The sequence below is a fragment of the Melopsittacus undulatus genome, chromosome 8 (assembly GCF_012275295.1).
Source record: "Melopsittacus undulatus isolate bMelUnd1 chromosome 8, bMelUnd1.mat.Z, whole genome shotgun sequence".
Classification (NCBI taxonomy): domain Eukaryota; kingdom Metazoa; phylum Chordata; class Aves; order Psittaciformes; family Psittaculidae; genus Melopsittacus; species Melopsittacus undulatus.
Window position 1 is genome coordinate 46,485,206 of NC_047534.1, and position 16,043 is coordinate 46,501,248.

At 37.7% G+C, this 16,043-nt stretch overlaps 1 protein-coding gene across 1 annotated transcript in view; it reads left to right on the plus strand.

Moving 5' to 3' along the window:
* Nucleotides 1-15,757, plus strand: part of LOC101875397 (secretory phospholipase A2 receptor) — a 35,772-nt gene extending 20,015 nt beyond the window's left edge. Inside the window, exons 14-30 of the mRNA XM_034065737.1 lie at nt 127-211; nt 1,101-1,233; nt 1,696-1,731; nt 2,263-2,420; nt 3,661-3,725; nt 4,116-4,219; nt 5,365-5,507; nt 6,302-6,419; nt 7,298-7,428; nt 8,058-8,202; nt 10,551-10,789; nt 11,310-11,478; nt 12,828-12,968; nt 13,387-13,503; nt 13,892-14,068; nt 14,741-14,770; nt 15,002-15,757. Coding sequence (XP_033921628.1) covers nt 127-211; nt 1,101-1,233; nt 1,696-1,731; nt 2,263-2,420; nt 3,661-3,725; nt 4,116-4,219; nt 5,365-5,507; nt 6,302-6,419; nt 7,298-7,428; nt 8,058-8,202; nt 10,551-10,789; nt 11,310-11,478; nt 12,828-12,968; nt 13,387-13,503; nt 13,892-14,068; nt 14,741-14,770; nt 15,002-15,219 — 2,209 coding nt within the window. The 3' untranslated portion in view covers nt 15,220-15,757. The remainder of the gene's footprint in view (nt 1-126; nt 212-1,100; nt 1,234-1,695; nt 1,732-2,262; nt 2,421-3,660; nt 3,726-4,115; nt 4,220-5,364; nt 5,508-6,301; nt 6,420-7,297; nt 7,429-8,057; nt 8,203-10,550; nt 10,790-11,309; nt 11,479-12,827; nt 12,969-13,386; nt 13,504-13,891; nt 14,069-14,740; nt 14,771-15,001) is intronic.
* Nucleotides 15,758-16,043: the final 286 nt, after the last annotated feature.

Here is a 16,043-nt window from a genome sequence, read left to right on the forward strand (position 1 = left end):
TACAGAATGATCTATTGAATTCAAGAAGAAATGACTATGGGTGTTTGCACTATTTAGAAAATAATTTCTGATATAATTAAGGAAAAAGTGCATAAGAAATGACATTTTTCTTTGTTTCCATCATAGGACAGAAGAAAGACAGTTCTGGATTGGATTTAATAAAAGAAACCTGCTTTCTGGAGGGACATGGCAGTGGTCTGACAGAACACCTGTAACTATCTGCATACTGTGTATTTTAGAAACCATTCAAGTCATATCTGAGCATAAGTTCACAAAAATTAGCCTTGTGATCACAGGTTGGCCAGGAAAATTGTTTGGTTTTCATGCCCACATAGTCCAAGTAATTGTTACAATAGGATTAATAGTACACAACTATGAAAATAGTCTGTGCAAAAGGGCCGTGCAACTGTGAAAGGAATTTGGTAGGATTATGAAGTTCTGCAGATGTGTGCTTTCCTGCAAAGCACGTTGTGTTTAGCCTGGGACCAGGCATACACAGAGTGAACATATATATATATATTTACATATATAGACATGCACACACATTGGAAAGACTTTGGGCTGTGCTTACATATGCTTTATTTGTTCTGCAACTGTTAGGTTGATGCCTGCATTCAGAGCTAAGTCTTTCCTTTTTTAATACCACTTTTTATTTTGCATCCTTGAGCACTAATGCTTAGTACCTGGGGCTTAAACATCAAACAAGAAGGCAATTGGATTTCAGCCTCAAAGAGCAGTGCCAGCTCTGCCATTGTTACTTAAGTCATTTCAGAATGCGAGTGTAAAGTTCAGTTATGCGACATGTTGAACCTAAGCAAAGGCTTTTATATGTGCTAATCATGTCAAAAAATTGTTAGGTTTCATAGCTATTCAATTAGTCTTACAAAGATAAAGATAGGAAATTTGAGGATATTGAGAGAACATGACTGTTGATCCTAGTTCTTGGATTCTACCACCATAGTTGAAGTGGACTTCTAGTTATTGCGTATGATTTTCTTACCATAGACTCATCTCCAAATGCTTCCTTTTTTTCTGTACTGAGATTTTTAAATGCTTCATCTGGAATTGTTGGCAAAAGATAATGAATGTGCTGTTTTCAGGTTGTATCTTCATTTCTGGAGGGCAAGTATGTTGAAGATGATTCAAGAAACTGTGGTGTGTTCAAAGTAAATCGAACAGTCTTCCCAGCACACTGCAATGAAAAGCGTGAATGGATATGCAAAATACCAAAAGGTGAAATGTTAATTAACCTACATTGTCTATTATACCAATTACTTACAATTCAGGAGAGTCAAGGAAAAAAATACCTAAAAGCCTGCTTTTTAGTCACATCTGGAGTTCTCGTTGGTCTTCTATGTGAAATCATAGTGAAACTATATATGAATAGCGTTTCTTGGCCAGTTAGCACATCTAACATCCAGTCGGTTAAAAAATGGATAGCAATGATCAGCAGAGAGTTATCAGGAGTTAATAAAATGTCTTATTTATAAAGGTTACTAAAAATGTTGTTTAGTAAGTGTGACATTTATTTTATTGTATTCCATGTTAAGATCTTTTTTTTGTCCCTGAACAAGAACAGCAATATTCCTAATGATTTTTATTGAATCCTTGTGATGCAGAGAAAGCAATTTCCATGAAACACCTCTTTACATTTGAAATCAGCAATGTTTTGATATATTTTATGTATTTTTGCAGGTGTTAAACCAAAGAACCCAGATTGGTACATAGCTGGTATGAAAACATTTTCTTTTTCACATCTTGCAACATTGTAACTTGGAAATACAATTCAAGTCACTGGTTAAAAATAACTAAAATGTCCTGAGTTAAAAATGTACATTAAAGAATTTTGTAGAAACTAGTTGTGCTACTGATCAAAATCTGCACTCCTTTGCTTAGGAACACTGAAGCATCAGGTACTGCTTCGATTAGGTAAAAGAATGTTGCCAGTAATAAGACAGCAGTTTGAACACCTCTCCCTTGCATTAGAGATGCCTTTTTGCAATGGTTGAGCAACCCTTTTAATATTACTGCACTACAGAATGATTTTTAAATATTTATTCATAGTGCATTTTTAGTGCTTCCCCTCCTCCTACTCTCCTCCCCCCCCCCCATAAATTTGTGTGTTAATATGGCTCTGCTGTTAATCGTGGTGTATTTGTCTTCTGACACATGGCTAAAATCAGGCCATGGTGGTTACAAAGAAAAAGACTTGAAATGAGTTTTTACCTCTTCACACCACTGACACTTTCCATTGTTTTCTAGAACTGCCATGGTCCTATTATCAAGGAGCAGAATATCTCTTCCATGTCAGTCAAACGGACTGGGAAACATATGAGTTTGTCTGTAGCTGGCTTCGCAGTGGAATGGCAACAATAAATAATTCTGGTGAACAAGCCTTTATTCAAAATAAAATTAAGAAGGTAACAAAAACTACCCCTTTGAAGAAATAAACCCTCAGGCAGTAACTACTTTCCACTCCATCTTTTGGAACGTCTGGTTGCTAGTTGCTCCAGACAGAATCCCAAACACAATTTACTTTAGAAATAATTCTTTTCCTGTCTTCATTTCCCACATCCCTTCCTGAAGCCCTATTTAGCTAAAGAAGCCAGTAACGTATCAGAATCATCTCTGCTAATGTGCAGGTGGGTGGCTCTGCCTCAGAAGACCCTGGAAGGTTTTAGCATGGAATTTGAAATCACATTTTTCACTGTTTCTTCAAAAACTGTAATGTGTAGGCTGAGTGCTGTGATTAGAAAACTAAACTCAAGGGGCAGGCAATACCAAATTGAACGGCATTCCTGAATCTCTTCTTTGTCAGAAATGTGTAATTCCTTCATTTGTGACTGCTCTGTAGGCTGTAGGCTGCTGAAATCCTAACTGTAACTCCAAGGACAGTGTGTGTACCACAACATAGGATGCACTTCAGTTCTTTCTGGAAAAAAAAATATATATGTTTTTCAGGGTGGCTTTTCCAGTATCCTGCACATTCAGAACTTTGTTGTTGTTGGCAGCTCCTTTCCAAAGATCCCAAAACTGTGACTATTGAGTGGCTAACCCTGACAGTAAAGCCTGTTCATAGCTTAAGGTAGAATCAAGTCAGCACAGTGAGTGTTTGAATTACATTATTTCTGTGATTTTCCATAATACTTTGCCTCTTAGGAGTGAAGGTCTAGAGCCTTCAATGAGAGCTACAGCTGGTCTGGAGAGGATCTCTAGGAATCTCTTGTATGAGATATACAAACTCAGTAAACATTCATAGAAAATGCCTTGGAAACATTAATAACCAGCAGTATATTAATGCTAAAAGGAAATATTTGCTATTGTATTTTGTTTAGGAATTGGGGAAAACCAAATTCCGATCTAAGTGTACAGTCCTTTTCAAGCCAGATAGGCTGCAAATCCCTAAAATCGTAAATTCCTATTTTACAGCAGATACATCAGCAGTCCAGTGGAAATGGGGCTAAATAATGCTCTGCTTATGTGAATAACCTTACTGAAGTGACATAAATTAACATGGGCAGGATTTAGCACCTGTTCTTCTCACTGGAACCGAGTAGAAATGCTGTTAGTCTGAATACAGAGTCTGAGTTTAGAGTTTGTTAATGCTTTGGTAAGAATGCAGCAACAGCTAAACATATGGCAAAATGTTTTTTTTTATAGCTATCAAACAGTGATGTTCACTGGTGGATTGGATTGCACACTGAAAACTTCAGTGATGAATTTCGGTAAGAATACCTACACTTCAGCTGCTGTCAGTAGCACTTGGCATGCCCTGTTTGCGGGCTGCCATTCAGTCTGATGCACTAAAATGGTTCGATAACTGAGTGGGATATCCAAGAGATAACATTGGTTTTCATTAAAGATAATTCAGAATATATTACAGTTAATTTATCTCTCCGTGTTACGGTATTTCTTCCAAAAGGGTTATAAAAGAGACAAGCCAAATGCATGAATATCAACCATGTTGTTGTTGGTTGTCTGATTTTTTTTTAATGCTTAGTTAATAAAGTGGACCTTTTTATCTTGTATCTCCCTTACAAATGCTTGTAATGGAGGGTATATTTTTAGGTAAAGATAGGAGAAAGTGTAACTTCACTCTGAACATTTCTGTGCAGCTGGAGAGATGAATCACCAGTAACATACCAGAACTGGAATGAAGGGAGGGAAAGAGATCAGGAGAAACCAGGGAAAAGATGTGGCTTCATTTCATCAGAAACAGGTTTATTTCATATTTCCTTTTGCTGCTAAGTTGTTGGCCAAAGGGGTTGTATATATTTTAGAATTGCTCTGAGGAAGTGCAATCTGCAGCCAAGTCCATGGTTATAATTTGCATAACTGCTTTTATGGTTATGAAAAGAATAGTGAAATATCATTAATATGCCCAGAGACTAATCTGTGGGATTTAAAAGTATATTAATAGTTCCAGTTCTCTAATCTCAAAATACAAAGATTCCAGTGATACCAATACTTTAGTTTTTCTTAAGAACCTGTTATGTGGCACAGCAAAAACGTTAATGCATTGCTGGTTTTCACAGTTAGTTTTCACATAACCAAATGAGCCAGATGGGCTGAGCAGCAATTTTTCCTACATTTTTAAACTGTTTTTACATCAGCATACAACTTCAAATACTCAGGTTTCTAGCTTATTTCTGATCCATCAAAGTCATGTCCTGTGCCCCATCTGCTGAGGGATTTTGAGGTACTGTGTTCTTGGTGCTAGCCTTTACATCACCACATAGCTCTGTGTTTCACTATAGTAATTAAAAAACAAAATAAAATACGGTGCTGCTGGTTCCAGTGATTTCTTTTTTTTTTTTTTTCCACATGTAATCTTGGGGTTTGATTCATGACTTTCAAATTGTTAAGTTTGGCGTTACTATAGCTAATATCAGACAAAAGGAAGAGATGCCCACCCTAACCTCTCAGCTGGCCGGCAGATGGGAGCTGGTCAACAGCTTGTTCAGTGCGCTGAGAAATGTATTTTCCTCCTAAGCAGGTCAGCATTTTATGTCAGTACCTGGATCTTGCCAAAAATTTTCAATATTAAGGCAAACTATTTTATCTGGAAGGCATCATTTCTATACATTTTTTTTTCAAATACATGACTGTACAGGCATATGTTATGTGGCTTAATGCAGAAGAATTAGTTAAATTTAATAAAATCAAACTGGGGATAAAAGTATGAGTGAGCTCCATGGACCATCAAATCCAATGTAATGTAATTTGTCCAAATGCATTTGATGTGGAATGTCATCTTACTCAACTACTAAAGGATACCCTTCCTAACAACATCTAAGCTACCTAAGGAAAAACCCATTCCAATTCTTAAGCCAGTATTGAACTGTGATTTTTCTTTTTACACAGGACTCTGGGGTGACGAAAACTGTACTGTCTCTCTTCCCTGTATTTGCAAACGTAAATTTGCATGGAAAATAGAGAAAGAGATCCCAAAAGACCAGAGACAACAAGGAGTATGTCCCAAAGGCTGGCTGCACTTTGGATTGAAAGTATAACATTTTTTCTGCTGTTTGATTATTCAAATGCTTTCCATGTTTATGGCAGAAATGGGACACTTAAAGATTATTTAATGTTTGAAGATTTTCTCCCTTTTTGAAAGCTGGGCCCTTAGGTTTTAACTACTGAAACAGTGATAAAGAGGTTTGAACTGATTAAGTAGCTTTGCACAGAGAATAAGGTGTCTTAATAAGGTGTCAAAAATTTTACTTTAGTTCAAGGAAATTAATACTCAGATATGCAAAAGCTATCTTAAGTGTATTTGTGCATTTGGCATAAAAAATGTGCTTCATCCTCTCTTTTCCACTTATGACAATTTGAAGAGTCTTTTACGCTCTCAAAACAGATCTGTGACCCCTTGTTGTACTAAATGGATCCCTAGTTTCTGTCATCCTTGCCAAAATGCTTTTTCAAATAGGATTTATCAAAGATAATTATAAAACAAAGTCTATTTGCAATTGAATGTCAAAAGGCAATTATTTCATCACGCTTCTCATAAATACACACATTCCTAAACAGCAGTATGCATGGAGGTGGCCAGTTTATCCCAGTGCTGACCTGCAGTGACCACAAGGATAAATTTAACCCAGATTGTGTTTGCCTTTAAACAGCTGATTTGAATCCAAGCCTGATCACAACTGAAAACTGATACCAAGCACATAAGAGAGGTCCTTTCAAGGACAGAAACTAATGAAATATTTGATATTAAGTGAAATGTTTTAGTCATTACTTTTGGTGATTGATAAATAGCTTTCAAAACCAGCCCTGTTTTTTGTTTTTTGAACAGTGCTTTTTGATACAAATTCCAAAGGATCCAGAGCATCTAAGGAACTGGTACTCTGCACAAATATTTTGCAATAGCTATGATGGGTCACTTGCTTCCCTTGAAGATGAACTGGAACAAGGTTGAGTACTGAAATTATTGTTAAATAGATAAAATTTCTTCTTTGTTAGGATGCTGTGGTAAAGTTTCATCTTGGATAGTGATTTAGGAAAAAAGATCATTCAGATCTTACTCGTGGTTCCACTGCTTTAAACAAATCAGCGTTTCTCTTTCCCGATTTCCCAAAATATAAAGGTTCACATATTCACTGAGCTGTGTGACAGGTACACTTTGAGGAGTAGTTATAAGTTCTTTTATGCTTACTACTATGCATTAGAAATACAAAAATACAATGAAATGCCCATTTAAGAATTTGATATGTAAGATTTTACATTATGAATGCAACGTCATACTGTTATGAAAGCAATCTCTTTTTTTTCCTTTAATAGTGCTTAAAACCTGAGCTATACTACAGCACATAAGCACAGTGCTAGACTGGAACTGTCAGAACTAAATGCCAGTACTTTGGGAAGTATTTATATTCCCTATTTACAAAAATCTGGGATTGAATTTCATATATTTGTAAAATCACTTATTTGAAGGTGGGAGGAATCTCACTGGCTATCTTTAGTTGAGAAATCTTACTTTCAACTGAAACTGAGCAAGGCTTTTTCAATGGGACAGTACCCTGAACTAATACATAAATTGTTCAAGTTGCTGTGAGCATTTCTGGAAGACTTTTTAGTTCCTGGACTAGACCTTAACTCAACAGAAATTAAGCAGCTTAACTGAATTTATAGTTAGATGACACTGAAATACTGCTCATGTTCTTACTTCCCAGTACCTATGTAGTGTCCTTGATTAGTAATGAAATCTGTCAGTGCTTTAGTGTGTTGGAAGAGACTTCATCTATTCATAAGTGGTTACCTGTTAATATTTTATTCCTGTTTCATTTTCCAGCTTTCATAACAATGAATCTATTTGGACAGAAAACTAACGTTTGGATAGGTTTCCAGAGTGATGATTATGAGAAGTGGGTGAATGAAAATCTTCCAATGTATTCCAACTGGTCTCCAATTGAAGTAGTGCGTGTGAGTATTTCCATGGGGTTTAAGGACAGCACGAAGTTGGTTTAGCCATCAAAATTGTATCTCAAAGACGAGGCCTAATTTGTTAGAGCAACTTCATCTTCTCTTAATCTTTTCAGTTTCAGGCAGCTGTAGGCACAAATAACAAAATAACAAATAACAAAAACAAATAACAAATAGCAAAAACAAAATAACAAATAACAAAATAACGAATAACAAATTGGGTAGAACTACAAATTAGGTATAACTACAGGTAGCAAAAAAGAGACAGTTATTTATGCAATTTGTGGCTATAGTCATATTCTCTTGCAATTGCTTTTAAGCTCCGAAGTTCGAATTATATGGTTAGTACCATATGCTGGGTCTGAGCAAAATTTAGGAATAAGATTCTGAATTTGATATTTGTATTGTTTAACACAGTGTTAATCCATACTTGTTTCAGCATTTGAGTTTATTCAGTGACAGCTTATTGTTTCAAATTTTCTTTATTTGTATGTGTATTACATGTTCATTGTTCTACCTAAATATTTGTAATAGTGACTTTCAGATAATTATTCTTTCAACTTTACTGTAATAATTATCTATTGGTTTTAAACAGTGTCTTTTTTAATATAAGGCTCTATTCATTGCAGAGACAGCGCTATAACAGTGCAAACGTCGAAGAACAACTTCCACTATGTACAGTGGTATCAAATAACCCTAATTTTTATTTTACTGGAAAATGGTACTTAGAAAACTGTCAGAAAAATTTTGGGTTTGTCTGCCAAAAGGATCAGGGTAAGGTTTTGTTTTGCTTTGCTTCTCTTTTCTTACTATACTGAATTCATTGTACTTTATTTTCATCCAGAAGCAACTTGTTACAGGTGTCTGTAAACCAAGAACATAAGAGATTTCTAAGATTGTTTGGTGTTCAGACAGACAAGCTCTACACTAACTAATTAATAGCTGTGGTATAGAGTTGTTTTCTTTTGAGCTTTGAGCTTTTTGTTGCTTATCTTAGAATCAGGAATAGAGATGAAATTTCATGTTTTCTGTCATGGCAGCAGAGGTACTGCATGAAATCACAATAGGAAAAATGAGGGTAATTTTGAGGAATATATGATTACTGGGGGGATTTGCTATGTTAGATTAGAATAGACTCTAGAAAATGTATTTCTATGTACAGTGGAGATGGGCGGGTTGATCAAATAGATTTTGGCTTTTCTTTTCACACTTGTCTAATTCTATTACCATAAAGGTCCCTTGTTAGAAGCATGAAGCTTTTGCAGGGACCATACATTATTTGGTTTCCTCCAGTCACATTCCTGTATTACCTCTGGGATGGGGAGCTGCTGGCTTCCCCAGGGTGCTGGCTCAGCTTTGGAGCCCTGTCCCGGGGGCAGCTGCAGACCTGCCAGTGGGAAGCTGTCAGGGCATGTTACCGGAATAGATCAGAGGCAAATTATTAACCGTAAGCAAAAGGGGGGGCTGTAATCTGAGCCTGTACAAAGTGTTCTTGGATGCTGTGTGTACTGCAGGGGTGGTTTAATGTGCCTCATCTTCATATATCACCTCTTAGTTAAGCTCTGAGTCTAAAGAGACGATCTCTCCTGCTGGCTGCCTAGGAGGTGCAGGAGAGGGAGTCAAAAAGTAGAATAAACAAATACAAACTTTGGGCAGTGCTCAGGTGGTGTTGTAGCAAACCATAGCCATCATTTAATGTGAACTGCAGTTGCAGGGAGTGCTGGAGTAATCCTGCACAAGGTGTAGAAAAAATAAATAAATACATTTTCCTGCTGGTTTGTTTCATTTACCTCCTGATGGTTTGTATTTTAGCCCCTTGTAGCTGTTTCAGGCAGATGGAAAAGGCATTCAAAGGCAAGAAGGAAAACAGTAAGAAAAGGCAGCCAGGCTACAGGGCACTGGGGGGAAATGGGGTTGCAGTGAGTGCTCAGGACCCTCCCCATGTTTTCCTGGCTGGATGAATGTAAGATGTGAATGTAACAGTACCTGGAAAGAGGAATTAGTGCTTTGCTTCTGCCATCCTGTCTGCATCCCATTTCCCCTTTTTAGAATTGTTTTCTGTAGGAAACTAAAATTAAATAAACCAGCAGCTGATCTGAGCTGGGTTCTGATCTTTTAGTGATGCTTCGCTGAGGATTGTGGCACCGTTTTACTGCATTTCCTGCCTTTTCATTTTTCTTAAGCAGTGACATGCACTGTGAAAGCTGGAACAAACCAGAGTGCTTCAGTTAGCTCAAGAGCAGAACTTTGCAGCAAGGAAATTTCTAAGCAATAGAAATTTCTAATTTTAAATGATTTATGCATGACAAATAATTAATTAATTTACTTTTGTAAGGTACTTGACTCTTAGTTGTAAGGGGAGCCCAGTCTAAAAATGACTCCAGCTGCTAGTACCCCACTTCAGTTTGTAATCACAGAGAAGTTTTATAGAGAGAGGTAATTAATCCAAACTGACAAACAGGATTAAAACTGAGGCATTGCTTTATTTTAATAGTCTTGCTTAAAGTATACTGTGAGCATTCATCACATTAGGAAAGGCATTTGCCTCCTCTAGGAAAGCAAGCCACAGCAGCATCGCAGATGGGGCTGGGATGGAAATGGTCTCTTTCTCCTAAGCTTTTTTTCTCATGGGAGACCCATTTCTTAATAGGGAGACCTATTTCTTAAATCTAAAAAGTCCACTGCTGCCCTGCATTTTGTTTTTTAGACATTGCTGTGTTAGTTTATCATCAAAAAGAGATTGAAGTGTCTGTGCACAAAGGATTTCTCTTCAAGTGCCAATACTATGGTCTTCCATACATTTGCTCATGGATAGTAAAGATGAGCTCAAGAAGCTCCCAAGCACTTGTACCACAAGTGGCAGTTTGTCAACCTCTCATTGTGCCAGTGCAGTCATTTGTGAGGCCAGGCTTTGTGCTGTAAACTGATCTTGGAAATTACTAAAAATAATGTGTCAAAAAAGAAGTAATCTAAGTTATGTGCAAGGTATCTGGGGTAAGAGCGCTCTGCAGCCCATTGTGGCTGGGCATCTGGGTTGTGACCGGATCCCAGGTGATTTCTTACTGACCTTCAAGCTGCTTGTTTTAAAAAATGAATAACTCTTTTCTTTTTGTTTATAACAGACACATCCAGACATGTCATCAACACATCTGATATATACCCTGTGCCGGATACCTTAGAATATGGAAACAGAACCTATCAGCTCTTACGTGGGAATTTTACATGGTCTTCAGCTTTAAAAACCTGCATGGCAAACGGCGCGGAGTTGGTCAGCATCACAAACCAGTATCACCAAGCTTTCCTCACGGTCATTGTGAATCGCCTGGGATACAACCACTGGATCGGGCTGTTCACTTCAGATGTATGTAGTGGACTCTCTGGCTGTGAATTTGTTTCTGCAAAGAAGTGTTTCCAGAAGCAAGCTAATGAGCTGTGTCACTCATTTGAAGTCACAGGAAGTTTGCATCTGGAAATGAAACCCAGGAAAATTTGAGCCATAACAAGGTTTTTGCAATATAAAGTGTAAATCTAATGAGAGCCAGTTTGGTGCAATGAGTACTGAAAACTAAAAGCCATAGAAAACATTTAAAAACATGCAAAAAAAATCCCTTGTAAGGTCAACAATGAAATTACATTGCTTCATTTGTAGTGGCTCAATGGCCCAAATAACCACTAGCTGAAAACAGCAGGTTAGATGTAGTTTGTTGTCTGCGAGAAGTTGTGAGGATCCTTGGAGCTCCCTTTTGTAGATCCTTCTAGATCTACCCAACCTTTGGAAAAGTAAAAGCTATTCTGTAATAGCTGGGGAGGATGCCACCAGAAGATGAACTTCTGTGCTGCTAAAGCCTATCAGGAAGATAACCTGAAGTTTGTTTTGGCAGAACGGGCTTAACTTTGAATGGTCGGATGGGACAAGGTCTTTGTTTACCTTCTGGGAAGATGATGAGTCCCAGGCCTTTGGCAGCTGTGTTTACATCGATACTTGGGGGCACTGGAAAAGTGCTAACTGTGAAAGACTTCTGCAAGGAGCCGTTTGCCATGTGCCACCTAGTAAGTCAGAGTCAAGTTTTGTATTAAATCTTTGTAGCTATACATGTGTGCATTGCAGTGGAAGTATGTGAAAAGAAACTCATTAGTTAGAGGATAAACAGTGATGATAGTGTTATGCAAAACTTTCTGGCATTTCCTTGCTGCATCTCCTATTTGTGAAACCATTTTTTCCCCATGAAATATTGACCATAAGGTCTGATCCATAGGGAAATGGAAAGAGAACTTTCATAACGGAAAAAGACACGGGAAAATTACTTTGTCTCTTCAGTGAACACTATACTATCTGTGAAAAATGATGGTTGCTAATAACCTAACTTGAAGGGAAAAAAATTCAGTTTGCTGCAATTAACTATAGGATGGGAGAAGGGAAGCATTTAGAACAAAGTGAAAAATTAAAGTCACATCTTCACTGATTGCACATAGAAGATTTTGCAGCTTTTTTCTGGAAAGATAAGAATATTTTCCTGTATCCTAAAACATGTTTCCTGCACTGCTCTGTCAATTACCTGGGCTTCATTTGAATCCAGAATTCTGGTCTGGAACTCCTTTCATTCCAGGACTACAGAGTCTTTGACAGCATCCAGTTCCCAAAATAGTTCTTGTTTGGTGGTATTTGTCACCAAGGGTTTGCCTACAGCTTTTTATAGCTTAAGGATCTGTTGAGAAGAAAGCTGTTTTGGAATCCTTCAAGACAAACATGATTCCTTGGCACGTTTTTTGTGACTAAGCTGGCTAATTTTCTAATTTGTTTATGTCAAGTTCTGTAATCATATACAGCCTAAGGTTTATTTAGTTATTTTTAAATGTGTTCTGTGGCAAAGTAGGAAGCATGGGAGAGACCATAGGTAACATAGCCAGATCTACAGCACTGCCAGAAAGGGATACTGTAGTGAGCTTGTGGAGTTGCCCTGAGTCAGAGGAATCTGATGCAGCATGTTGGCCACTGGAGAGGCTGCCTGCTGCTTACTGGGGGAAACCCTCCTCTGTGCCACGGTATTTGGCATCAGTCATCTGTGCAATGCAGTCCTTGGAAATTCCTAGCCCTCTGGGAGGTGTTGGGAAGCCCTGAGCGCTCAGATGTGCCTGTAGTTAGCTCATGACACCCTCTGCACATCAGCACCGGTTAGATTGTCCTGGTACTGCTGTTGCAATCCAGCGAGGATTTTGATCAGAAATAAAGCCAGCTTTACAATTCTGATACAAATATATACAACTGCTACATTTTCACTTTGAAAAATAGAGGCATGATGCAATAACATGCTTATTAGCACTACTCCAAAACAGAATGTGGAATGTTATATTAACATGTATATTGTGCCAGTAAAGCCATGCTTTTATTTCTGTCACAGAAAAGAAACTCACTGCCTATAAGGGCTTGTGTTCAGAAAACAGTGTTCCCTGGGTCAAATTCAAAAACAGTTGCTACAGCTTTTCCACAGTTCTGCAGGCCACAACTTTGGATACTGCATATGAAGTCTGCAGAAATCAAGGTAAGTAACTATTTTGTAGCTACAAAATATCATTGTGATATATATTATCTGAAATTACTGAAATCATGGCATGAGTTTTCACTAATTCAAGATGCTGATAGTGAAGTTCATAAGCCAACTACAAAGCTGGATGCAGTTTACTTTTTAAAAAAAACAAAGTTCCTTTCTGTCCAAAATATTGATTTCTGGAATAACACATAAAATTAGTTTTTCCCTTCAAACTTTTTAAAGATCATGTGAGAACAGTTTTGCATCAGCATAAGCATTCTCGAATTAACTGCAAATTTAAGAATTTATAGTGGATAACCAGACTTTTCAAGTTTTTCAGTTAAGGCTCGTAATATTAACATTTTGAAATGCAGTATTACATTTCAATGGCATAGGTTGTTTGAAAACTTGTTCTGTGTTTAATTTGTAGGATCAAATCTTCTGACTATTCAAGATGAAGACGAAAATGCCTTCATTTTGGAGGAATTGCACAGTTTTGGTTATTCTGTGCAAATGGTTTGGTTGAACATCCTGCTTGTTACAGACAGTAGGTTTTGAATCTGTTCTGGGGTTTGGTTATTTTAATGCTACCATCTTCCTTTGAGGTTTTTTTTTATGCTTATTACTTGCTTACGATGTAGTAAAACCAGTCAAGCTTTCCTGTAATCGTTACTTCTTAGTATACTGAATACTCAGTATGAATGTGTGCATGTGAATGCTTTTATTGTCGTCTTAAAGATGCACTACAGGCTGTCTTACGTCAAATACATAGAATGTTTTTAAATCCTTCAAGTAAAAAAATGAAGTGATATAGTGGTCAAACAGACAAAATCCTGGCATTCTGTAATACAGCCTTTTTTATGTAAGTCCAGCTGAAACAGATATTTATCAAAATGCTGTGATATTTTATAATGATTTATGACTTCTGCCTGTAGATGAGACAGTCTCCTGGTTCGATGGCTCTCCCTTAAACTACTCCAACTGGGGCATCAGGGAGCCTGAATTTGATCATCTCAAAGGGAATTTCTGCATCAGCCTGAGGACCACAGATGGTGTCTGGCAATTGTCTTCATGCAGAGAAAAAAAGGGCTTTGTGTGTAAAATGGATGCAGGTATGTGCTTCCATAAAAGAAGACAGTTGTGCCCTTGTAACCGTTGTTTTACATGTTCCTTGTTGCTTACTTACTTGCTCTTAGTTTTCATTAATAATTCCATCCCTTGGTGTTATTAAAAATAGAAAAAAACACCAGCTGGGGTACCCTCCTTTTGAGGAACCTGGGCAGCCATTGTGTTATTGCTGACTGCATCAGACTTGCTGTTGTTTGGGTGAGCCCTGTGCAGAGCATCAGGTTGACCTCCCCAGACCCTGCATAATAGGAAAGCCACAAAGACACTGCATTAGTAAGAATGCCAGTCTGTGAGAACTGGAGTGTTCCCAGAGCCCACCCCAAGTGCCTGAGTCACTGTGGACACAGTAGCTACTGCTGCAGGCTTCTGTTCATGCATTTATACTTTAAAAAGTCAATAAATATTGCTGCTCATCCTTGCACAAGTGTCAGTTAATATACCCTGCCAAGTTTAAGGGATTTTAGGTAACAGATTAGATCATTTTTAACTTGGCCATTTAGAATCCTATTGACATGAGTCAAATTAAACAAAGAACAGTCTGCTCTTGTATGGTTTTACATAGATTGTCTTCTCAGTATCAGTTCTACAGTGAATATGTGTAACAACTTCTGTTATCTCTGTGGGCAATTTTATGATGGTTCTGGATTCTATTTCAGATATTGATGCAACAGAACCCTCTGAAAAAGGTAAGTTGTCTCTGTACTTTCTTTTTTTCTTTTCTTTTTATAAGAAGTAATAAAATATTTTGAGCTGGTATTTTGTGAGGTGACATTTTATACTGTTAAACCTGTAATTTAAAATGTGTGACATATGGGGCGTAATAATATGTTTCCATAAAACATCCATGTGTTTATATTTAGAATTATCTATAATTATAGCTATATTTTCTTCTGAACAATTTCTATCCTCCCTTTCAGCATCAGACCGGGGACTTGTCACTGTGGCTGTTCTTGTGACATTGGTGATGCTGGCTGCCATTTCCCTTTTTCTGTGGTGCCTCTACAAGCAGAATAACCAGCTCTTCCACAGGATACTGTGGGTCAGAAATGCCTATTTGCCACAGATCAATGCTGATGTTCCTGCTTTGGAAGAAAGCATCCTCATTTCTGATTTTGAGAGAAGTGACAACAATTAATTGATCAGAATTAGCAAGCAGTCACATCTTCCATGTGAAACTCCATGATCTGCAGTGGTTTTCTCCTTCTTGGGAGTTTCCCCAGGGCACCCATATCCAGGGAAACTCTTGCAGTCATTCGTATGAATACCATAGGGGCTCCCTACCTTGGAGAGCTTTTGCTTTGTGTTAGGATGAAGTGAGGATGCAAGGCAGAACCACTGAGAAATTGGGTCCTTTGGGGCAAGCTGGGAACTGAAAATACTCCCACACTATAGACTTCCAACTGCTCATGTGAGGCAGTCATACCCAAGGCCCCAGAGAAGCAGGCATTCTCATGAAACTTTTTCCTTTGGGAATGATTGGGCTTTTGTTTTGGTTTTATATGTTGCAGAATCTGCTCATGAGCCAGCATTAAAATTTGGCATCAAATTTAGGAACTCTGAAACATACCCCAAGGATTATGGGATAGATTTTATTTCCTTAATAGCCATTCCTTCTGCAGAATGAGCAGTTACTTTTCAGACCATAGATTCTTGCCAGGTGGATTTCCAAGCTTGCAAAGTCGCTTTTGAATTGAGAGTGCCAGTGTTTTGGTCATTTGGCCCACGATACCTATTCTGTGTTATAAAACAAGTTAGTCTAGAGATATAATGGCATCTGGGCTTTGTCATCCCCAAGGTAATATATTCATTTGAGATGCATCCAGTCTCCTGTTAAAATGTAACTGGGTGATATCTCGCCTAGGTTATTTCAGAAATGGAATCCCATCAACCTTTTTTCAAGACACTTTGGGGCAATATCTGTTTGAAGAAATAGAGCTGTTGCTGAAGTTATGGTAATAA